This window comes from Bos taurus, chromosome 2, assembly GCF_002263795.3.
Source record: "Bos taurus isolate L1 Dominette 01449 registration number 42190680 breed Hereford chromosome 2, ARS-UCD2.0, whole genome shotgun sequence".
NCBI classification, from domain to species: domain Eukaryota; kingdom Metazoa; phylum Chordata; class Mammalia; order Artiodactyla; family Bovidae; genus Bos; species Bos taurus.
In genome coordinates this window covers 71,457,582-71,482,478 of record NC_037329.1, presented here as the reverse complement: position 1 = coordinate 71,482,478, position 24,897 = coordinate 71,457,582, and the positions used below count along the sequence as shown (strand labels likewise).

The following is a 24,897-nucleotide window of genomic DNA, read 5'->3' as shown; positions in this document are numbered from 1 at the left end:
CTGGATACACCTCTTTTAAAGCCCCACGGGGAGCCCTGTCTCCCAGCTCCTGGGCCCATATGGGCTTCTCACCTGGGCCTCTCAGAACCTTTAACCTCTACCACAGGAGGAGACTGGGATTTGACCACCAGGCAAACTATGCGGTGATTCCTCACTGTAAGAAAGTGGCTGCATCGCGCAAACACCTCTGGTGGTGAGATGCAGTCTGACTCTTTTAGCCCCCTGTAATCAAACAGCAAGGAAGACAGCCTTCTGTTTATTTAGGCGCTGGCACCCAGGCCCTCCTGTAATGACCTCACACAACCCCACAGGCCTGCCAGGGAGTTTACATCAGCCCCGATTTACAGTAGAGGAACCAAGGCTCAGATTCATAAAGGGATGTGTCCGAGGTGACTTAGGTCATAGGTGGTGGGCTGGGGTAGGAACTGGGCTGTTAAACCCCAAAGCCTGCAAGTCTGCTGACACTGAGCTGTGGGCTTGCCTGAGTCCACGGCGAGTGGCACCTGCCTGGGCTGGAACCGTCTGGGCCACAAGGCCCTCAGGAGCTGCCGGGGCCAAGCGCTGCCCGCCACATCTGCAGCACCGAGTCCCGGCGGGCCGTGTAGGGTAGGTGTTTGATGCGGAACCAGTGTCTGGGAATGACATTCCCGCTGGGCGTGTAGAGTTTCTTCCCCCGCTGGCCCAGCAGACTGCGAAGGGCCAGGTTGCCCGACAGAACCTTCTCATAGAATTCCACGCCGCCCCGGGCATAGGCTGCAGACAGGGAGGCCGTGCGGCGGTCCAGCCAGGCTTCCAGGCCGTGAGTGAGAGAGTCGGTGGAGAAGGCATAGGCCACGAAGCCCGCCACTGCCGCCACCAAGTTGAAGGCGGCCCGCAAGCTCATGGGGCCTCCGTAGAGCCCCAAGGCGTGCTTGGCCCCCACACCCAGCGCCCAGGTGCCCGCCAGGCAGGCTGGGGCTGGCAGGGCCTGCAGGGCGGCTGCCCCACTCTCCAGGTACACCACCTCCTTGGCCAAGGCGAACTTCTGGGCATCGTGAGACAGGGTCAGGGCATCTCTCAGCCGGGTGCCTGCTGGGCTCCGCCAGTCCACTCGCTGCCCGTGGACAACTACAGGCTGGTCAGTGTTGGTCACTGGGCCACCCAGGAAGCTGGCAGGGATGCCTACGATGGCCCCACCAGGGAGTCTCGGGAAGCCGGCGCTCACAGGCTGGAAGGTGAAGGTGGTAAAGGCCTCAAAGTGGTGGCCTGAGGGGATGCCAATGTCCTGCTGCACCTCCTGGAAGAGCCTCTCCAGTTCTGGGGACAGAGGCGCCGGCTGGCCCTGAGGCCAGTACTGGTACAGCCACTGGACCACAGGATCCGGGAAGAGGTGGTACGAGATCTGGGCCCCAAACAGGCCTGCACAGGAGCCCACCAACAGGCCTGTCCTGTGTCTCTGCACAAACACTGTGGCCCGCCACAGGGGACCTGCCATGAGGGCTGCCACCGCTGTAACCTGGGCCAAGAGAAAGAGAAGTAAGCCAACAACTGCTGGGGTCGGCCTGCAGACCAAACACCCCGGGGCCACATCCTCTTAAACCGATGCAATACGCACAGTAGCCAAGAACCGGCCCCAGCTCTGTCTCTGCGTTACCACTTACCAAATGCGCATGTGACAAGGGCCCACCAGGAGGGTGTCTGTGCTGAGTAAACACACATGAAACAATCAGTGTCTGGCAAAGAGCAGACACCCCTTGGCCAAGGTGAACTTCTGGGCATCGTGAGACAGGGGTCCGGGCATCTCTCAGCTGGGAGCCTGCTGAGCTCTGCCAGTCCACTCACTGCCCACAGACAACCATGGGCCTGTCAGTGCTGGTCACTGGGCAACCCAGGAAGCTGAGGGGGATGTACGACGGCCCCGCCAGGGAGTCTCGGGAAGCTGTGGAATGGCTGTAATTACAACTTTGATCCCCACAGCTAGGCGTGGCCCCAAGCAACCCACCTCTCACTCCACTGCCATACGGAACATGAGCACTGATTTATACATGAAACACATGCTCAGCTTATTCCGTCCTTACTATATGCCCGACACAGTTCTGAGAGCTTTACACATATTATATAACAATTGAATCCTCACAACTCTGTGACGTTATCATTATGATGTCCCTATTTTAAAGCGGTGAATGCTGAAGCACAGATAGGCCTCAACCAGTAACGTGGCAGAGCTATGGGCAGAACTACGTCCCTCCAAATTCCTATGGTGAAGTCCTAACTTCCAGGAGGAGGAATGTGACTGTACTTAGAGATAGCATCTTTAAAGAGGTAATTAAGTTAAAGCGAGGTCATTAGGATAGTCCCTAATCCAATCCAGAGTGGGACATTAAGACACAGACACAGAAGGACTACGAGGACGCAAGCTAGAAGGTGGCCATCTACAAGCCAATAGGAGAGGCCTCAGAAGAGAAACCAGCCCTGCCGACACCTTGATCTTGGACCTCGGGCCTCCAGAATTCCAAGAAAACACATTTCTGCCACCCAGTTCTTGTCCCTATAGCTCTAGCAGACAAATACAGTCCCGGTATTTGAACACAAGTGTCCACAGCAAATTTTTCACTATAGATTATTTTTGATGATAAATTATAAACACGCATGAAAGTGGAAAAAATAGTATATTATAAACTAACTTCAATCTGTCAAGTCATGGCTAACTTTGTTTCATCTCTACTCAAACGCATAATCCCCTCCAGCTAGTTTATTTCCAAACACAGTAGGGCCATACTATTATTTCATCCTAAAATATTTCAGTAAAATTCACAATTTAACTTCAGCTGAAGCTTACTGTCTTCCTGTCTCTAAAGTGTTTAATTAGCAAACAAACTGCTGCAAACAAGAAGGCAGCATATTCCTTAAGAGTCACGTCACTGTGCCTTTTCACTAAGGAGGCAACCAAAGCCAGGACAGGAAGAGTCCAAACGTATGTCCTAACTCCCCTAGGACCCCTAGCACCAAGGCCGCGCGCCCCAGGGAGGCGTGGGAGGGGGTGCCGCGCATCTCGCAGGCGGCTGGGCGAAGGACCCTCGCTCCACGCCGCATCTCCTGGCTACGCCCACGGCTGGAACACACAGCGAAAAGAGCCCGCTGGGGTCCGCTTGTTCACCCGCCCCATTCCGCAGGCTCACCTCCTCCTCCGCCGCCGCAGCCAGGTACGCCGGGCACGTGGGCCGGGCGGGGCCAGGCGCAAAGCACGCCGGCCGGTTCTGGGGGCGGAGACAAAGGGGCGGGCCCCTAGGGGGACGGGGCTGAAATAGCAATACACGCCAGCGGGCTTCAGGGGCGGGGCTCCGGGGGCGGAGACGAAGGGGGCGTGAAACTCTGGGGAGGAGCGCAGGGCGGGACCCTGACTGCTCGGCTAGAGCCGAGTCTCAGATAGTGAACGCCCTTGGGGGGCTCTGGCTGCGGGCTCAGTTTCTTTCCACCAAGGCTGTCTGGGCCGTCCCTGTGTAGCATTGGAGAGACCAGCGTCAGGGCGTGGGTCAGGAGGCCTCTGGCGGACCTTCTGTCGGAACCTACGCCCCGTCCCACTGCCAGGTCCCATCCTTTCTCGTCGCGAAGCGCTCTGTGCTAGCGGGTCCTCTGCCCCAGCTCGTCCCAAGTGATCCACACTGTACAGTCCGCGGAGCGGCGTCACACCTGTCAGCTCACTTTCCCAGCTGCTGTGCGAGGATTAGGGGTCAGCCTGCCTGGGCCCAGGCCATTCCTTTACGCGCTGTCTGTGGCTGCTTTCCCTTAGAAGGGCAGAGGGGAGTAGCCAGGACAGAGACAGTCTGTCCAGAGCCTAAAACACTATCTGGCCACTTGCAGAAGAGGTCTGTAGACCCTGAAGTACAGGTGAAGTTGTGGGGAATTTGCCGGTGATGGACCAAGCTTTGTAAAGTCACAGTGAAGCCTGAGAAGCCTGCAAGGGGTGGGTGATTCGGCCTAGGTTAGAGGATGAACAGGATATGAATATAGGGATAAGCATCCATGATGGATAAAAGGGCATCTGATGGTTGGCTTTTTTTTTTTCCATTGTGGTGGTGTACACATGATATTTACCATCTTGACCATTTTATAGCACATAGTACAGTAGTAGTACAACCGTCACCACTGTCCACCTCCATAGCTCTTCATCTTGTAAAGCTGAAGCTCTGTATCCATCAGACAATAACTTCCATTCCTCTTCCCTCTGCTCTCTGGCATCCACCATTCTACATTCTGTCTCTATATTTCAATCACTAAGTATCTCCTGTAAATGGAATCAGAACTTCCTTCTTTCTAAGGCTAAATAATGTTGCACCATATGAATATGGCAGGTTTTGCTTATCCATTCACCTGTTGATGGGCACTTGGGTTGCTTCTGCATTTTTGCTATTATGATCTTGCTACTGTGAACATGAGTGTACAAATATCTCTTCAAGACCCTGCTTTCAATTCTTTTGGGTATATACACAGAAGTAGAACTGTTGTATAATATGTTCATTTCATTTTTAAAGTTTTTTAGGATCTGGCATCCTGTTTTCGACAGAGGCTGTACTGTTTTACATTCCTGCCAACAGTGCTCAAGCGTTGCAATTTCTTTACATCTTTATCAATGTGTGTTATTTTCTGTTTTTTTAATAGTAGTCATTCTAGTATGTGTATGTGGTGGTATCTTGTAGTTTTGATATACTTTTCCCTAGTGATTAGCGATTTTGAGCACCTTTTCATACGCTCCTTGGACATCTGTATGTTTTATTTGGAGAAATGTCTATTCAAAACCTTTGTCCATTTTTTAATTGGGTTGGGTTTTGTGTGTGTGGTTGAGTTTTAGGAGTTGTCAGTATACTTTAGATGTTAATCCCTTATCAGATATGTGATACAAATATTTTCACCCATTCTGTGGGTTGCCTTTTAAATATGAGGATATTGTCTTTTGATGCACAACATTTTAAATTTTCATAAATTCCAAATCTCCTATTTCTGTTTTGCTGCCCATGCCTTTTGTGTCATATCCAAAAAATTATTGCCAGAGCTAGTGTCATGAAGTTTTTGCCCTACGTTTCCTTCTAAGAGTTGTATAATTTTGGTCTTTGATCCATTTTGAGTTAGTTTTTTTTGTTTTTTTTTTTTTGAGTTAGTTTTTGAATTTGCTGTTAGGTAAGGATCCATGTGGATAGACAGTTTTCTCAGGAACACTTGCTGAAAAGACTTTTGTCCCCCATTGAGTAGTCTTCATACCTTTATCAAAAATCATTTGATCATATATGCCAGGGTTTATTTCTGGACTCTTTATTCTGTTCCATTATTAAATGTGCTAAGTCACTTCAGTCATGTCGGACTCTTTGCAACCCCATGGACTGTAGCCCGCCAGGCTCCTCTGTCCTTGGACCTCTCCAGGCAAAAATACTAGAGTGGGTAGCCATTCCTTTCCCCAGGCGATCTTCCCAACCCAGATATTGAAGCCAGGTCTCCTACATCACAGGCGGATTCTTTACTGGAAAGCCACCAGGAAAGCCCTCCATTGATTTTTGTGTATGTCTTTCTGCCTGCACTCACACCATTTTGACACTGTAGCTTTTTAGTAAGTTTTGAAATCAGGGAGTATGAATCCTTCAGCTTAGTTCTTTTTTCAAGATCATTTTGTGTATTCAGGGTCCCTTGAAATTCCATATGAATTTTAGGATGGATTTTTCTATTTCTGCAAAAAATATCATTGGGACTTTGATAGGGATTGCTTTGAATCTTTAGATTGCTTTGGGTAGTTCTGCCATCTTAATAATATTAAGTCTTACACTTCATGAACATGGGATGTATTTCCATTTATTTATGTCTTCTTTGATTTCTTTCAGCAATGTTTTGTAGTTTTCAGTGTATAAGTCTTTCACCTCTTTGGTTAAGGTCATTCCTAAGCATTTTATCCTTTTCGTTGCCATTGTAAATGGAATTGCTATCATCATTTCCTTTTCAGATTGTTTATTGTTAGTGTATAGCAGCTGACTTTTGTGTGTTGACTTTGTATCCTGCTAGTTTGCTGAATTCATTTATTAGCTCTAACAGGTTTTTGTGCAATGTTTAGGGCTTTTTAAACGTAATTTTGTATCATCTATGAACGGAGATAATTTTACTTCTTCCTTTCCAATTTGGATGCCTTTTATTTCTTTTCCTTGCCTAATGTGGCTAGATCTTCTAGGACTATGTTGAATAGAACTGGTGAAAGTAGGCATTCTTGTCTTGTTCCTGATCTTAGAGAAAAAGCTTTCAGTCTTTCACCATTGACTAGGATGTTTGCTGTGGATTTTTCATATATAGCTTTTATTATGTTGAGGCAGTTTCCTTCCATTCCTAGTTTGTTGAGTGTTTATTCATGAAAAGGTGTTGAACTTTTCAAATGCTTTCCCTGCATCAGTTGAGTTGATCATGTGGTTTCTGTTCTTTATTCTGTTGATGTGGTATATTATATTGATTGATTTTCATATGTTGAACCATCTTTGTATTGTAGGAATGAATCCCACTTCGTCACGATGTATAATCTCTTCGATATGCTGCTGAATTCCTATTTTGTTGAGAATGTTTGCATTAATGTTCATAAGGGCTATTGGCCTGAAATTTGCTTTTCTTGTAGGGTCTTTATCCAGAGAAGGCAATGGCAACCCACTCCAGTACTCTTGCCTGGAAAATCCATGGACGGAGGAGCCTGGTAGGCTGCGGCCCATGGGGTTGTGAACAGTCAGACACGACTGAGCGACTTCACTTTCACTTTTCACTTTTCACTTTCATGCATTGGAGAAGGAAATGGCAACCCACTCCAGTGTTCTTGCCTGGAGAATGCCAGGGACAGGGGAGCCTGGTGGGCTGCTGTCTTTGGGGTCACACAGAGTCGGACACAACTGAAGCCTCTTAGCAGCAGCAGCAGTGTCTTAATCTGACTTTGGTATCAGAGTGACGCTGGCTATAGAATGAATCAGGAGGAATTCCTTCCTCTTCAATTTTTTGGAAAAGTTTGAGAAGGATTGGCATTAGTTCTTCTTTAAATATTTAGCAATCTTCACCAGTAAAGCCATTGGCTTCAGGACTTCTCCTGGTTGGGAGACTTTTGAATACTGATTCTATCTCCTCACTTGTCATAGGGCTTTCAGATTTTCTATTTCTTCCTAAAATGTTTTCTGAGGAGGCTTTTGGGCATGAAAGGAATACTTAAGAGTTACTTGTGCTTTAATTACTATCAATTACTATTTAATTACTATTGATAAGGATCAAGTTTAAATATCTCATATCTCTTAAGCCTAAAACCTCAATTTACAAATATTGTTATCTTATTAATAAATTCAATGATCTTTGTATAAAAAGAAGATTTTGTTTCTACCTGTTTTTTTTTTTCTACCTGTTCTTTGGTTAACTGTCAATTAACCATGGGCTTTATAATTAAATCTTCCTTAATCTTACCATAGCACTTCTGTACTTAATTGGTCAAATTCTCTTGGACATCTCAAACTATACTTTCAACTTTAGTTGGTTCTCTTGAATATAACAATATCCAACCCCTGCCAAGTAGTCTTATTCCCAAATCAAATCTTATAAGCAAAATATTCTTAACCACTAAGCAACTCTTATAAATCTAATAAAACAGACACAGAAATGTAACAGATCCTCTAACCTGTTTTAAACATCTTAAATGAAGTACATATAAAACAGAGAAATAAAACTTGTTATTACAGATAACCTACCCAGCACAGAAGTATCAACTTAGGTAGATTCTTTTATTCATCTTGACATTTCAAATGTATTCCTCTAATCCTGGAGCACAGAACCACCCTCATGGGCCACTTTACCCTGGGATACTGTGGACTGAACTCTTGGTGGGATCTTGCCCAGGACAGGGGTCCAGAACAACAAAGGTCCAGGTTGATTTGTCACGAGTTGGCATTTATTTACAGAGATAATTGGACTTCTCAAGCCTATGTCTTTTTTGTCATAGTAAAATCCTCCACAATTTTTCATTGCTTGAGTAGAGCTGATACGATTCTGCATCTCCTACCAGGAATGCGATGAATATTTTAGCTATTTGATTTGTAATGATGAAATTTTGATGTTGACTAGAACTTCAGTGCAGTATACTCATCATTTGGCTTCATCAACATACTGTAAGTATCATTAAAATCTTGTACGTGCCTTTTCCCCTTCCCCCTTTCTTTCACCTAGCATGTCTCATATGGCTCTGCAGAGAGCTACTGCTTTCTTTCTAGTGCCAAAACTGTCACAACTTGCTCAGCGGGAGCTCCTTTCAACTGGCTCCTTTATCCTTTCAAATTGTCCTGGATCACTTTGAAAGCATACTTTCTTTCTGGCAACAAATGCATGCTCCAGGAACATCTTAATTATCCTTGTGCTGAGATATAGAATCAGATACGTTCCAAGGTTTTTTGCTTCCTCTTAGGGAATGGTACTAGAGACCAAACTCTAAGAGCTTTGGGCATATGTCAGACCACGCTACTTGGCCCTGGGAGTAGACAGTGGCTCAGTGGCCATTTCAGAGGCAGACCCCTAAAAGATGTATTTTAAAAATGTCATTGAATCATATCATTTTTTTCTTTTTGGCCCCACAGGATCTGGGATTCTCCTGAGCCAGGGATGAGAACACTTGTCCCCTGGATTGGAAGCATGGAGTCTTACCCACTGGACCCCACCACCACCAGGGAAGTCCCTGGAATTATACCATTTTAAATTTAACTACAGTTTGACTACTTAAACAGACCTTGTTCTAATATAAAATATGTTTTGTCTTTTATACTAGTTTCCCTATTGCCACAAATACTAACTTTAATGAGCATGCCATCTATTATAATACTGGTACTATAATTTGGTATAATACCAAATTAGACCCTGGGCCCCTTGCCTTGGCTGCTCTGCACAGCCCCCTCTTGCTTCCCAGATCCTATATTTCCACCAATAATAATAATTTCTCTCATTCCTTGATATCTTTTTTGACATCAGAAGCTGGTGATGACTATAGTGTGAACAGTGAGTAGTATCAGCTCATTTACAAATAAATGAAAGATTTTTTTTCCAATAATTGCTACCAGCTGCACTCTTCAAACCATCTGATTTCCTGTTTATTAGTAGGCCCCCCCTAAGGATGCACAGTCTGAGTCTATAATTTGTCAGTCAATGTTGGTTACTTAGACAATATCACTTTGGTTAAGACTCAGTTTCATTGTTTTGAAACTTCAGTCTCATCTCTCACCCAAAACTGCCCTGACCACATCAGCACCCTCCCCCAGTAGAGACTAGCTGTTTGGCTCCACCCGTTGGGGTGGAGGGTGGGAGCCTGCAGTCTGGTTCATAGCTCTTCTCCTGGGGATTCTCCATCTGGTAGGAAGCACAGAAAGAGGAAGAACGATGTTTCCGTCTACGACGGTTCACTGGCGGCCCTCCTTCCTGTAGTTCATGACGTGAACAACTGAGGATGGTAGTAACCAGCGTCCTGCCTCCTTTCACCTTTCGGTTAATCCAGCTTGACTTCTGGTGCCGGCTGAGGTAAACCGCATGGCGGAGTAGGAGCTTAGTCTTGGTAAGTCCTCTAGACTTAGCATCCACGGAAAGGTGGGAAACCGGTTTAGTTAAAGGTCCAGAGTTATTGGCTGGAAGTTACAGGAGAGGCCCTGGGTATCCTGTTTAGGCTTGTAGTTCAGATGCTTCAGCCTGACGCTGAGCGGGGAGCTTTGGAAGGAGGGTTTGGGGAGCAGCAGAACCACTGGTTGCCCTAAGGGTGGCCAATCGAGCTCCAGGCAGTGGGGACCTGAAAAGTAGCCTGTCCTTAGGCTCGGGTCAACTCTACCATTGGGGAGAGTGATCGCATAAAAAAGGGCCCACTTGTTATGGCCTCTAGTGGGTGAGATACTGCACTGGACCTGGGAAGGGCATGTGTGTGCATGTGTGTGCCTATGTGTGTATGTGTGTGTGCACAAGGGCTTGCACTGTTCATTACTGGGGGCGTAAGTATGGTGTGTCAGTCTTCAGGCTCTTTCCCATGACTTGCTTCCTCTCAAGTCTTTTCACAACAGCTTTAACAAACTTCCTGCAAAAAGAGTATCTGAAAAGAAAGTTTTGCTGAAGACCCCGCTGTTGGGGAAGATGCCTTGGCTGAATCCTGTGATCTGATTCATCTCTTTGGTGGTAAAACACAGACACCCTCTTTAAGGAAAGGAAGGGCTGTTGTGAGGCAGGGCCCTGGTACCAGGCTGGCTGGGAACCTTGCCACTCAGGGACTACAGAGGGGCTGTCACAGGTGAGAAGACAGTAAGGAGACACTGGCCAACTATGCTGAGCCAGTTTTTTTTTTTTTTGTAATTTTTAAAAGTTGATATGTTAGTGAAGTAAGCCAGAAGGAAAAACACCAATACAGTATGCTAACGCATATATATGGAATTTAGAAAGATGGTAACGGTAACCCTGTATACGAGACAGCAAAAGAGACACAGATGTATAGAACAGTCTTTTGGACTCTGTAGGAGAGGGAGAAGGTGGGATGATTTGGGAGAATGGCATTGAAACATGTATAATGTCATATAAGAAACGAATCGCCAGTCCAGGTTCGATGCAGGATACAGGATGCTTGGGGCTGGTGTACTGGGATGACCCAGAGGGATGGTACGGGGAGGGAGGTGGGATGGGGGTTCAGGATGGGGAACACGTGTACACCCGTGGAGGATTCATGTTGATGTATGGCAAAACCAATACAATATTGTAAAGTAAAAAAATAAAAATACTTCTGTTATAAAAAATTAGAATAAAAACTACCTTGCGCTGTCAAAAAATAATAAAAGTTGATATGTTGCATTTTCATTTTTTTATTCAGTTCAAGAAATTTTCTTTTATTTATTTTTTGGCCACGAGCCATATGTGCTGAACCATATTCCCTGAGCAGGAATTGAACTCGCACTCCCTGCAGTGGTAGTACAGTCTTAACCACTGACTGCCAGGGAAGTCCCCAGCCAGTTTTAATTTCCTGTTTTTGATGATTGTCCCACAGTAGATGTCAACATCGGGGAAGCTGGGTACTATATATGTGAGCTCACTGTTTTAGTTTTGCAAGTTTTCCTTAAGTCTAAAATTATTTCAAAATGAAAAAACTTTTAAAATTCCTGCTGCTTCAGTCTTGCCGTGCAAGTTGCAGAAGCTCAGATTTTTCAACTACTGTTTAATAATAGGTACCCTTTTCAAGTTTCCTAAAGTCATTCTCACAGCCCTACAGGCAGTGAGCACTGGAGCCCAGTCTTACAAGTTCAGAGATGTTAAGGGAGCCACGTGGTTAGTAAGAGGAGGACCAGCATCCACCCACAACCAGACAGCCACTGGCCACAAGCCAGCGGTCCCCACTGCCCTAAAGAGAGCCGAGAGCGGGGGCAGAGGAAAGCTAGAAGCAGAACCCAGAGAAGCGAGGGCTTGGAGCCCCCGGAAGAGGAATTTAGACTTTATCCTGGAGGCCAGTGGTTCTCACTCCTGGCTGCACATTAGGTTCACCTGGAGAGCTTTAAAGATTATTACTGCTTGGGTCCGACCCCAGACAACCTGATTCAGCTGTTTTTTAATTTTTATTGGAGTATAATTGATTAACAATGTTGTGTTTCAGGCGCACAGCAAAGTGATTCAGTTATACATATACATGTATCTATTCTTTTTCAAATTCTTTTCCATATAGGTTATTACAGAATATCGAGCAGAGTTCCCTGTACTACCTAGTAGAATCTTGTTGGTTACCTATTTTAAATACAACAATGATTCAGCTGGTTTTTATGAAGCTCTCTATGTGATTCTGACCTGCGGCCAGCTCATGCATGAGAATGGAGTCATGTTAATACACACAGTCAAAAGGCCTGCTTTTTACTGTCTAATCACCAGGACTCCTGACCCGAAGGCAACGCCCTGCCACCCCAGCTGCTTCTGAGAGTCCTCACAGAGGTGTTATCCATTCCTCCCAGGCCAGTCAGCAAGTTCTAGTTGCCCCACAGTGTCCCCTCCATTTCTAGCCTCCTCGCCTGTGTCTGCTGCCACACGGCTGCTTAGGAGCTGGTGTCCTCACCAGCACTGCTCTTTCTGGGAGCAGTTCCCAAAGTCAGAGTCAGGGGTGCTCAGTGGCCATGGGAGCTGGTGGGGGTGCAACCCCTCCCCAGCTCTTCCAGCCTCTGGCCCCTCCAAAGGGCTCCCAGCCTCTCAGCACTTGGAAGCCTTTGTGCCCACATTAAGTCTTGCAGCAAGAAGCTCCAAACACTGCCATCATACTAACAACATTTTATTTCTTAAAAGAAAAAACTGTAAGTTTAAAATATGTACATCATCTATATTTCAGTCTTTTCTCTAAAACTTTAATTCCCCAAATGGCCGGAACATAAGCAGACACAGAGGACCATGGTGACCTGCAGAAAGGAAGTGAGAGGCACTGGTCTCCTGGTGGTTTTCATTCTAGGATCAGGTAGGAGCTGAGCGCTTTGCTCCGCAGGTTCTTCATCTCCTCGAGCACCTTCTCTCCTGCCTTCTCCGTTGGCTGTGCTTGGTCTTTCACCTCTCTAAATATATACATATATATATAGAACACAAACCCGATGAGGACACATCAGGGCACCTCTTAAAACTTCAGTTCACCCATCACCACCCTGCTTCTGGGCCCAGTGTCACCAGTGATGCCTCATGAAGATGGGAGGAGCTGTTTATACACAAACACAGTATAAACCATACTTTGTGATCATTTAGTTACCAGTGAAAACACCTGGCTGAAGGTGATTCCAACCTGATTTCCTGTCTCAGTTGCACTAGGTTCTTAGCAGAGCCAAGTGACCTAAACTCTCAGCCTCCGTTTCCAGAGGTACACGTGGTGGGAATTCCCATCTCTGAGGATTGTTGCAAAGAGAAATGAGAACTTATGCATGGACATCCCGGCATGATGGGTTCTAAATGCTCAGTGGGCAGGAGCTGATTCTTTATGTTTATGAGTAAAGTGGACACACAGTATCTCTGACTCTGACAATGGCTCTGGAACAGGGGACTCAAGAAGGAGGATTCTGCGCCTGGGTGGAGGAGTGCCTGATGTGGAGCCTGGATGTTGCTGGCATGGTGAAGGGTAGAACTTTCCAAATACCTGGGAGGACAGGATTAGTGTATTTGGTTGAAAGCACAGATGTCTAAGGATGGTGAGCTCAGCTATATGATCTGTCCAGTTAGAAAAATTCAAGACAAAATTAAGTGCTTCTCCTCTGTGTTCACAGCAGCACTATTGACAATAGCAAAGACATGGAAGCCACCTAAGTGTCCATGAACAGAGGAATGGATAAAGAAGATGTGGTACGTATACACACTGGAATATTACTCAGCCATAAAAAGTATGAAATAATGCCATTTGCAGCAACATGGATGGACCTGGAGATTATTATACTAAGTGAAGTCAGGAGAGAAAGACAAATACCATATGATATCACTCACATGTGGAACATAAAAAATTAATACAAATGAACTTATTTACAAAATAGAAACAGACTCACAGATCTGCGGTTGCCAAGGGGGAGGGGGTGGGGGGGATGGACCGGGAATTTGGGGTTAGTAGATGCAAACATTATGTAGAGAATGGACAAACAAGGTCCTTCTGTACAGCACGGGAACTATACTCAATGTCCTATGATAAACCATAATAGAAAAGAATATGAAAAAGAATATATGTATAACTGAATCACTTTGCTGTACAGCAGAAATTAACACAACATTGTAACTCAACTATACTTCAAAAAAATAAAATTAAGTGCTTGTGAAATATTTCCTAAGGAGAGTGAAACTTCCTAAAGTTTTGGCAAATGCCTGAAAGTTTTGAAAAAGGAGAAGTATCTCAAAATGAGAAAATTAAAACTTCCCTAATGCATATAATTAAAAAAATTAATTGGCACCACTTTATGAAATCCATCTAAAAATACATAGTTCATGTCAGCCCTTAAATATGTTAATGGCTGAGTGATATTGTGATAATCTAAGGGGAGCTGAATGATGTGTCAACAACTAAAGTCACTCACACAGTTTCTTGGGTATTTTGCAATATAATTCTCCTTAGTAGGTCTTGAGAGGGTGAGATCACCATCAAGATAGCAAGGAAGCTCTTGGGTTGATTACAACCTTCAAGAAAGAGCAGATGATTCTTTGCATCCATGAAAATAAGTATTTTCCAGAAACCAAATTGACAGCAGTCTTCATGGGGACATTAAGTATCACTGATGTGTTTTTTATTTCTGTCCGTCTGTCCAAGCTCTCATGTGTGTCTGTCTGACACTCTGTCTGCTTCCAGCTGAAGCTGAAGGAGGTGAAAAAAGGCACAAGTAAGGACTGAAAAGACAGAACTGAGCATCGGGTCATGCTTGGTATACATGGAGAGAATTTCAGAACTGAATCTCTTGTAATAACCTATAAGGGAAAAGAATCTGAAAAAAACAGATACACACACATACGTGAGAATCCCATGGACAGAGGAGCCTGGTGGGCTGCAGTCCATAGGGTCCGACAGAGTTGGACATGACTGGAGCGACTTAGCACACACAGTGGTGGTGGTTGAATTGATAAGTTGTGTCTGACTCTTTGGACCCCATGAACTGTAACCCACCAGGCTTCTCTGTTCATGGGATTTTCCAGGTAAGAATACTGGGGTGGGCTGCCATTTCCTTCCCCATATTTCATATTTATATATATACATATACACACATCACTGTGCTGTACACCTTAAACTAATAAACATTGTAAATCAACTATACTCCAATAAAACTTTGAAAAAAATCATCTGTGAGATATCATTGGAATACTATACAGCCAATAAACTGATAATTATATTGATAATTTTGGCACATGAAAAAATGTACAAAAATAATTTAAACTGCAAAATAGGTGAATTCAAAATGCCATGGATCTATTTATTGAAAATGTGTGAAATGTATGTGTATTTTGAAAAAAAAATAACTTGGTGTGCAGAAAATGCTTAGAGTTATTGTTGTTTTTTCTGTTTTTTTTTTTTTTTTTGGTAAAGTAGCTGAAATACATTAAAAAAGAAGAGGGAATTTTTTTCTTTGGGTGAAGATATATAAAGTAATAAGTTCTATTTCATTTAATACTCATTTGATAATCAAATGGCATTTGAGACTACTTTCTGTAGTCAAAATGGCGAAAAAACCAGGTGAAACAGCAAGTAAACAATGAGGTATTGGGTATTACCCTGCTCATGGGGCAAACTGTTCTAAGTCCAGGGGTAGTTTTTCAAACTGAAAAAAAAGGTTTTATTTAAAACTCTTAGCCATATGTTTGAAACCTGAAACAAAATGCAAAGTGCATCTCTTTGTTGAGGCGTCAGATGTACTATGTAGTATAGCATATTTTGTTGCTAAATAGCTGATTAAAACAGATGCTCACTGAAATTCTATTAAAATTTTTTTCCCCTAAATTTTGTTTTAGAAGCTGCTAATCTACTTTCTGAGAAGTGCTGGTTTGCTATAGGTTTCTGTTACTATTACAAATGAACCAAAGGAACCCCTTGCTCCTCTAAGATATGTGGGCATTCCTTTCTGAAAAGGCAGGGCCTCCTCCAAACACCCTGAACAAAGAAGACAAGCTAAAAAATGTACAGCACACACAAGGAAGGGTAATTATCCTTAATATATGAGGCATTCTTATAAATAAGAATAAGATAAAGACTTTCTGCAATATAGGCAAAAGAGCCCCAGATAAAAGAAGAAAAATATTTGGTAAGTGTAGGAAAATTTTTACCATCACTCATAAACGAAGAAGTTAAAATTAAAACAATAATGTGGTCATTAAAAACCTATCATATTGGAAAAGAAGAAAAAAACGTCTGATAATATCCACGTTGTTCAGGGCATTTGATTGTGGGCATCCTGACCTCTGCTGGTAGGATGTTTGTTGATATTTTCCTGGATGGCGCAAAGCACTATGTATTAAAACCTTAAAATGAACATGGATTTAGTGTTTATGTTTCAAAGTTTATCCTAAGGAGACAGTTTGATAAGTTTGCAAGGAATTATGGCACTAGGAAATTTGCTGAAGCCCTACTGGCGAGAGCAAGACACTGAAGAGCTGACATGATCATCAGTAGAAAGATCGGTTAGCACATGATGGTATATCTACCAGTAAGATATAAAGACGGATATCTATATTTATAAACATATGATAATATGCTAAATGAAAGTCTAGAAGATAAAACAATATGAACAATATGATAGAATTCACTTAAACACATACAGTTGGCCCTTTGTGTCCATAGGTCCAGCATTTTCAGACTCAACCAACCCCCAGGTGGGAAAAAATATGAGAAAGTTCCAAAAAGCAAAACTTGAATTTGCTGCATGCTGAAAATTATTTAAAAATCATTTACACTGGATGAGGTATTATAAGTAATGCAGAGATGATTTAAAGTATAGGAGGATGTGTATAGGTTATAGGCAAATTCTACGCCATTTTACATAAAGGACTTGAGCATCCACAGATTTTAGTACCCAGGCTGAGGGGTGTCCTGGAACCAATCCCCCATGGATACTGTGGGACGATTGTATATACAGTTTAACAAAATACAGTAGGTGTTTGTGAGTTATTTAAATAATTAAAGTATTAATACTTGGAAGACCACATACCAAAATGTACAAGGTACTGACCCTGGGTGGTAGGATTATTGTTTTTATTTCATTCTTTATATTTTTCTATATTTTCTAACATTTTAATAATTTAAAAAGACTTAAATAATTCTAAAAGGATATCTGGAATTTCAAACTTACAAACCATATGAACTCTAGTGGTTATTTCCTTTACCAAAGTATTCTTCAAAACCAAGTTCTGAAGGATGATGGTGATGTCTGCCTAGCTAGCTGTCCCTGATTCAGAGATGCAGGAAAGGGTTCACATGTGTAGAGCAAGCACCCGGAGAGGTGTCCTCACCCTGGCATCTCATGGAATCTTCACAACCGCCCAGGAGAGAGGTTTTGTTTTCTGCACGTTCTGAATGGGGAGACTGAGGCCCAGTGACTGAAGATAAGCAACGAGGCTGGAGGTGGCATGGGTGGTAAATAGGATACATGTCTAAATACCTAAAGCACTGGAAACGTGTCTCTTTGGACATGTTTTTAGATTCAAACAGTTCTGTATGTCATGTAGGACAAATTTTATCCTGGGCTACCTCTTCCTAAGGCATAAAGCATTCACTTACTTCTCTTTCTTGGTGTCCCTGTAATCCAGCATTGGGAATTCCGCTTCGATCATTTCTGGAGTCAGCATAATGTCCATACTCTGTTCACAGAGCTCACTGAAAGGAAGAAAATAGAAAAGTACTGCAATCATTTAAAAGTTACATGATTCCTTCAACATTAATCACACCTATACTTCTTGGATCTACATTAAAGAAAGTATAAGACTGATAAATAGCTTTCTATTAAAAACAACAGTAGGAATGGTTATTTATAAGCAGAGAATAACAAGCAGTTTAAAAATGGGGTTTGTTGTTATAGTTGTTGTTGTTCAGTGGCTAAGTCATGTCCGACTCTTTGTGACCCTATGGACTGCAGCAGAACAGGCTTCCCTGACCTTCACTATCTCCTGGAGTTTGCTCAAACTCATATCCATTGAGTTGATGATGCCATCCAACCATCTCATCCTCTGTCACCCCCTTCTCCTCCTGTCCTCAATCTTTCCCAGCGTCAGGGTCTTTTCCAATGAGTCGGCTCTTTGCATCAGGTGGCCAAAGTATTGGAGCTTCAGCTTCGTCATCAGTCCTTCCAATGGATATTCAGGGTTGCTTTTCTTTAGGATTGACTGGTCTGATTTCCTGTCCAAGGAACTCTGAAGCGTTCTCTAGAACCACAGTTCGAAAGCATCAATTCTTTGGTGCTCAGCCTTCTTTATGGTCCAACTCTCACAGCCATACATGACTACTGGGAAAAACCACAGCTTTGACTATACAGACCTTTGCTGGCAAAGTGATGTCTCTGCTTTTCAATACACGGTCTAGGTTTGTCATAGCTTTCCTTCCAAGAAGCAAGCGTCTTTTAATTTCACAGCTACAGTCACCGTCCACAGCGATTTTGGAGCTCAAGAAAATAAAACCTGTCACTGCTTCCAGTTTTTCCCCTTCTATTTACCATGAAGTGATGGGATCAGATGCCATGATCTCAATTTTTTTAATACTGCATTTCAAACCAGATTTTTTCATTTTCCTCTTTCACCCTCCTCAAGAGGCTCTTTTATTCCTCTTAATTTTCTCCCATTAGAGTGGTATCATCTGCATATCTGAGGTTGTTGATATTTCTCCTGGTAATCTTGATTTCAGCTTGTGATTTATCCAGCCTGGAATTTTGCATGATGTTCTCTGAACAGGAGTTAAATAAGCAGGGTGACAATATACAGCCTTGTCATACTCCTTTCCCAATTTTGAACCAGTTGTTTCATGTCTGGTTCTAATTGCTGTTTCTTGACCCAGATACAGGTTTCTCAGGAGACAGGGAAGGTGGTCTGGTACTCCCATCTCTTTAAGAATTTTCCACAGTCTGCTGTGGTGCACAAAGTCATAGGCTTTAGCATAGTCAATGAAGCAGATATTTTTCTGGCATTCCCTTGCTTTCTCCAATGAATATTGGCTATTTGATCTCTGGTTCCTCTGCCTTTTCTAAACCCAGCTTGTACATCTGCAAGTTCTTGGCTCACATGCTGTTGAACCCTAGCTTGAAGGATTTTGAGCATAACCTTGCTAGTATGTGAAATGAGCACAATTGTCTGGTAGTTTGAACATTCTTTGACATTGCCCATCTTTGGAATGAAAACTCACCTTTTCCAGCCCTGTGGCCACTGCTGAGTTTTCCAAATTTGCTGGAATATTGAGTGCAACACTTTAACAGCATCATCTTTTAGGATTTTAAATAACTCAGCTGGAATTCCATCACCTCCACAAGCTTTGTTTGTAATAATGCTTTCTAAAGCCCACTTGACTTCACACTCCAGGATGTCTGGTCCTAGGTGAGTGACCACACCATCATGGTTATCTGGGTCTTTAAGACTTTTTTGTATAGTTCTTCTGTGTATTCTTGCCACCTCTTCTTAATCTCTTCTGCTTTTGTTAGGTCCTTACTGTTTCTGTCCTTTATTGTGCCTGTCCTTGCATGAAGTATTCCCTGATATCTCCAATTTTCTTGAAGAGATCGCTAGTCTTTTTCATTCTATTGTTTTCCTCTATTTCTTTGCATTGTTCATTTAAGAAGGCCCTCTTCTCTTTCCTTGATATTCTCTGGAACTCTGCATTCAGCTGAGTAATCTTTCCCTTTCTCCCCTGCCTCTCGCTTTTCTTCTTTCCTCAGCTGGTCATAGCAAATACCCTTTTCCAATAACACAAGAGATGACTGCACATGGACATCTCTGGATGGTCAATACTGAAATCAGATTGATTACGTTCTTTGCAGTGGAAGATGCAGAAGCTCTATACGGTCAGTAAAAACTAGACCTGGAGCTGACTGACTGTGAGACTCAGATCATGAGCTCCTTATTGCAAAATTCAGGCTGAACTTTAAGAAAGTAGGGAAAACCATTAGACCCTTCAGGTAAGACCTAAGTCAAATCCCTTTTGATTATACAGTGGAGGTGATGAATAGATTCAAAGGCTTAGATCTGGTAGACAGACAGCCTGAAGAACTATGGATGTAAGTTCATAACAGTATACAGGAGGCGGTGATCAAAACCATCCCCAAGAAAAGGAAAAATGGGGTTACAGAATGCATATTGTTTGCAGGTGTACATGCAACATTTACCAATATTGACCGTATCTTGGACTGTAAGGAAAGCATGAATATTTCAAAAGGTTGAAATCATTCTGAGAATGTTCTGTGACCACAATGGAATTCAATTAGAAATCAATAGCAAAGAAGATAACCAAAAAATCCACAACTGCTTTAAAAAGAAAACAATATGCTTCTAAATAATCTACAGGTGAGAGAAGAAATTACAGGGATTGAGGTTATTTTTATATTGAGGTCTGCTACCCCTTACAGCAAGGGTCAGGAAACTTTTCGAGTAAAGGCCTCAGTGGGTCTCTTTTACAATTAGCTTCCCAGGTGGCGCTAGCGATAAATAATCCGTCTGCCAATGCAGGAGCCATAAGAGACACTGGTTTGATCCCTGGGTCAGGAAAATCCCCTGGAGGAGAGAATGGCACCCCACCCCAGTATTCTTGCCTGGAGAATCCCATGGACAGAGGAGTGTGGTGGGCTACAGTCTGTGGGGTCACAAAGAGTTGGACACGCTGAGTGACTTAGCATGCACGCACACTGTTGCAGCATGAAAGGAGTCATGGAAAACATTCCAATGAATGAGTGTGGCTGTGTTTCAATCAAGCAGATGTTTTGCAAAAATAGGTGGTAGGCCAGGTTTGGCTGTTTGTGGACCCCTGGCCTGGTGCTTGGTTGCTTAATAGTTACAGCTGGGTCACTGCAAGTGTGAGTTCCAGCTCCAGGAAGCAGGGAGAGAGTCTGCAGGAGATAAACCCACTCCATCCTGGTCCTGCCCTCAGGAGGACATCTCACATCTTCTCCTGCCCTCTTGGTAAAGGCTGAGTCACATGGATGACCTAACTCAGGTGACACTGAGCCTCCAGTTTCAACAATCCTATTTCTGTAGAAGAGACAATTCTTTTGAGTGGCTGTCTCTGCTACACTCAAAGAGAAATGCCTCCAAGATCAACAGAGGCTTCAAAATTTAGAATTACAAACAGGAACCCTCTCCTCACAGCAAAACATAAACAAAGGTGGGCAGAGCCATATTGTGTTTGGGAAAACATCCTTGAAAACTGCACAAAGTCACTCCGATCGCCTAATCTTTGCTAAGCAGCTGCTCTGTGTCAAGCTCTGTGCCAATCTTGATGCTGGTGATTTACAAGACAGTGATTTGCAAAACTGCTTCCCGTTAGCAGTTTCCTCATCTCCAAAGTATGGAAAATAAGAAGACCTCATTGTTGGAGTGAATGAAACTCTTGCGAAGTGCTGGGCCTGACTTCATATTTAATGCTCTGTAAATGTTACTGTTACAACTACCCTCCTCCTCCTCCTCCTCATCTTCCTTAATTGACAACCCCTGTGAAGTAGGTACTACTATTCTCATTTCAAAGATGAGGAAACTGACTCATGAGTCTGCACATTAGTGAGGAAATTGACTCATGAGTCTGAACATCAGTGCTGAATGGGGAAGGGTCTGCAGAGCATCTCCTCACCTGCCTCCCCAAACTGAACGTCAAGTAACCGTGTGTCACCCCGGCCACCCACCTGGCTGCAGCATCCTCAGGAAATGCCCTCATGCTCTGGGGTTCGAGTAGCAGACACTCAACTTCCCTGTTCAGACCTGGGTTCTAAGCTTCAGACGTCCAAGTATTGCCAAGTACCACTGCTTGTGGGCAGGTCTCACAAAAACCAATATTTAGTACTTCACTCACTGGTTATTTACAGGAAGAAATATTAAAGCAGGCGTGCTGTGCTAAGTCGCTTCAGTTGTGTCTGACCCTTGCAACCTCATGAATTGTAGCCTGCCAGGTTCCTCTGTCCATGGAATTCCCCAGGTAAGAATACTGGAGTGGGTTGCCATTTCCTTCTCCAGGGGATCATCCCGACCCAGGGATCAAACCCACGTCTCAAGTTTCCTGCACTGGCAGATGTGTTCTTTACCCCTAGCACCACCTGGGAAGAGCCATAGCGGGCGTGGCCACAGCAGATTCAAGGACACATTCTCACTGGATGTTGGATGCTCATCAATAAAATCAAATTTAAGTGCCTTCATTTGGAAGCTATTTTTCTTTTTCCTTAATTTTTTTGTTTGTTTTTTATTTACTTTGGGGGGTTCTAGGTTTTCTTTTTCCCCTTTTTCCTTAAAATTTTTGTTTTTGACTTTTCTTTTAAAAATATTTTGTTTGGGGTGGGGGCTATATTTCTTTTGCCCCTCCAAATCCTACCTGCCCTCTGAATACTAACCCAAGTGCATGTGATTCTGCAGCCTTGGAAGCCCACTTAGCACCCACTCTGCTCGCCCCTCCCTGAGCACCTGCAGCACTGAAAAGTCAGCCAGTTTGAGACCTGAGACTATTATTCTCCACCACAAATCCAGCATCTTATCTGCTGAGGGTGTGGCTGGGTGTCAGCCGTGTCTTGGCGGGGCCGCAAGCTCAGGCGCTGTGTGCTCCTTGGAAATCTCTCAGAGCACCTGGGATGTTTCCGGAACATAGACAGTGAGACCACAGGTAAAAAAGTACCGTTCAACTGTCTCTATCCTGTCTTCTTCCGGCAAGGCGTCAAGAACGGCAGGGACGTCGACAGGCAGCATGACTAAGTTGAAGGAATCACAGCTGTGGAAAAATCACAGAGCAGCCAAGGATATGTGACCACATTAGCAGGCTCACGGTCTTTATACAATCTTCTAAAGCACTTTTATTTTACCTTTGGTATTGTATGCTACCATCCTGTCCTCTTCACCCCTGGAAACCCACCCATGTCTCCCTAGAGGTAAAGGCGGGGGGTGGGGGTGGGTGGTGATGATGAAAGTAAAAAGTGAAAGTATTAGTCGCTCAGTCGTGTCCGACTCTTTGTGACCCCATGGCCTGCAGCCTGCCAGGCTCCTCTGTCCATGGAATTCTCCAGGCAAGAATACTGGAGTGGGTTGCCATTTTCTACTCCAAGGGATCTTCCTGACCCAGAGATTGAACCTGGGTCTCCTGCATTGCAGGCTGTGACGGGTACCGGTCAAATCCAAGAGAATGGTGCTAAATAAGATATTTCCAAGAGCTTAGAGAAAGAATTTTCAAATGTGTAGTATCTAAACTTACTTTATTTCCTGGGGGTGGAGGTGGGCTGGGGCAGCTAGATAGTTTACTTTTCCTTCTTAATACTTTTTCCCACATTTATACTCTTCCTTAGTTGTTTATTCAAGTTCAGACCTCCTCCCCACCTCCTTATGTATTGTTTGGTATTATAATTTTAGACTTTTACATAAAAATTACTGGGTATTGAGGACATTAAAAGCACTGAGATGGGGAGGAAAAAACAGTTTGTTAATTTTAAAGTTGACAGAATATTTCTGTTTCAAGTTGGTGGAATAAACACTCACCTTTAAAAAATTTTTCTTTTTTTTGGTCTCAAGTCCTTCTCACAAACCTCTCAAATGCTATTAGAGGAATAAAAACTAACACACAACAGCAAAGGGAATAGGGAAAGAGTCACAAATGGATATACATTTTTAATAATTTTCTGGAATAAGCTTTGAGAAGCTGGGAAGAGTGCTGTCTCATAAAAAAAGAGTAAAAAATGACCCATGGCAGGAAACTGACCTTCTTACCGGCCCTGCAGGTGGCACGGATGGGACACCAGGGGGATTAATTGAAGCCTCCTTGATGTGTGCAGATATGTCTTGGAGATAAGTTTCTTCTTGTTTAATAAGCAAAAATGTGCCTGGCCCACCAAGCATAGGGCTTGGTTAAATGCAACTACAGCCCATGATTTTTACAGCTGTAAAAAAGAGTGAGGAGGATCTTTATCAACTAATATGGAGTGATTTTCAGGGGATGTTATAAGTGAAAACAGCAAGATACAGAAGAGCTTATCCAGTGTGCCACTTTTTGAATAAGGAAGAGGGGAAACATGAAAAATACATATATTCTGTTTAGCATTACGAAGAGAAACATCGGAACGGTGTTAGACCGAGCTGGCTACCAGCAAGGGCAGAAGGGAGGTGGGATGGAGTGACAGTGTCTGAGTTTGACTTTTTGTGTAGCTTTGAATTTGGTTAGTGTGTTAATGTTCTACATATTCAAAAAATAAAATTAAATCAATATGAGAGGGAGGAGTGAGTGAGTGAGAGTTGCTCAGCCATGTCTGACTCTTTGTGACCCCAGGGGCTGTAGCCTGCCAGGCTCCTCTGTCCATGGGATTCTCCAGGCAAGAATACTGGAGTGGGTTGCCCTTTCCTTCTCTAACGAAAGGGAGGAAATGCCCCTAAACTGAAAGCAAACTGAAACACATAAAATTTCATATGAATTCCATAAGCACAGTGGAGGGGAAAAAAGAGAGAAAGAGGAAGGGAAAGAAAGAAAAACAAAGAAGAAAAGGAAGGACTTACAGTCAATATCCTGTAATAACCTATAATAGAAAAAAGAATTTGGAAAAGAATATATATATATATAGTTATATCACTTTGCTGTACACCTAAAACTTTGTCAATCAATTATACTTCAATTAAAAAATACTTAAAGAGAAAAGGAGTAATCCAAATAACTCATAAATATAGTATTTGACTATATATCCACATCCTGGATAGAATGGGGATAGGGAGAAAACTTCAAATAAATCTTGAGCTCTATTTACTATGCTTGTTTTTTAAAGTGGTTATAGGTGAAGTCATTCTGAAACTATTTTTAACACTCTATAAAACTGAGCGAGTAAATGTCTTAGGAAGCCAGGGTTCTCACAGAGGAAGAACAGACAGATAACTAAGCAACTCCATGAGTGTGGGCTGGGATTATAAGCACCAGCGTAGATTCATGACTTCCAAAATGGGGATAGGTGTGTACAGTGTGTATGTGCACGTGTATATGTGCATACGTGTATAGATGTATGTGGTCATGCATTTTTGTATGGCTATGAACATATGTGTGAAAGTATGTGTATATACATGCACTTCCCCACACTCTGGATTGTCTGCTGAGGAGGCCAAGAAACAACCCCCCTCCACCCCCAGGGGCAATGTGTGCACCAGGAACCCAGATTTTGGTCTCTAATACCATTTCTCAGCAAAAGGGACCTGGCCTCCACCACCCAGAGATTAACCTTATTTACTGACTTAATGACAAAGAATGCAGGT

At 43.4% G+C, this 24,897-nt stretch overlaps 2 protein-coding genes across 4 annotated transcripts in view; both read right to left on the bottom strand.

The window, feature by feature from the left end:
• Positions 1-243: 243 nt before the first annotated feature.
• Positions 244-17,314, bottom strand: TMEM177 (transmembrane protein 177). 3 transcript variants are annotated; one of them, XM_059892196.1, is made up of 2 exons: positions 17,231-17,314; positions 244-1,495 (listed from the first exon to the last, which is right to left on the bottom strand). In XM_059892196.1, the coding sequence occupies exon 2, from the start codon at positions 1,472-1,474 to the stop codon at positions 539-541; it is 936 nt and encodes a 311-aa protein (XP_059748179.1). In that variant the 5' UTR covers positions 1,475-1,495; positions 17,231-17,314; the 3' UTR covers positions 244-538. The 3 variants fall into 3 exon arrangements, with proteins under 3 accessions (XP_059748179.1, XP_005202612.1, NP_001178989.1); XM_005202555.5 differs by lacking the exon at positions 17,231-17,314 and adding an exon at positions 3,159-3,195; NM_001192060.1 differs by lacking the exon at positions 17,231-17,314 and having other exon boundaries at positions 244-1,491.
• Positions 12,271-24,897, bottom strand: part of CFAP221 (cilia and flagella associated protein 221) — a 133,638-nt gene continuing 121,011 nt past the window's right edge. The window contains exons 22-24 of the mRNA XM_024981052.2: positions 22,298-22,390; positions 17,231-17,326; positions 12,271-12,560 (exon numbers count right to left, since the gene is read on the bottom strand). Coding sequence (XP_024836820.1) covers positions 12,452-12,560; positions 17,231-17,326; positions 22,298-22,390 — 298 coding nt within the window. The 3' untranslated portion in view covers positions 12,271-12,451. The remainder of the gene's footprint in view (positions 12,561-17,230; positions 17,327-22,297; positions 22,391-24,897) is intronic.

Excerpts from the sequence above, each read along its gene's own strand:
- TMEM177 (XM_059892196.1), bottom strand. The coding sequence starts at position 1,474 with ATGGCAGGTCCCCTGTGGCGGGCCACAGTGTTTGTGCAGAGACACAGG.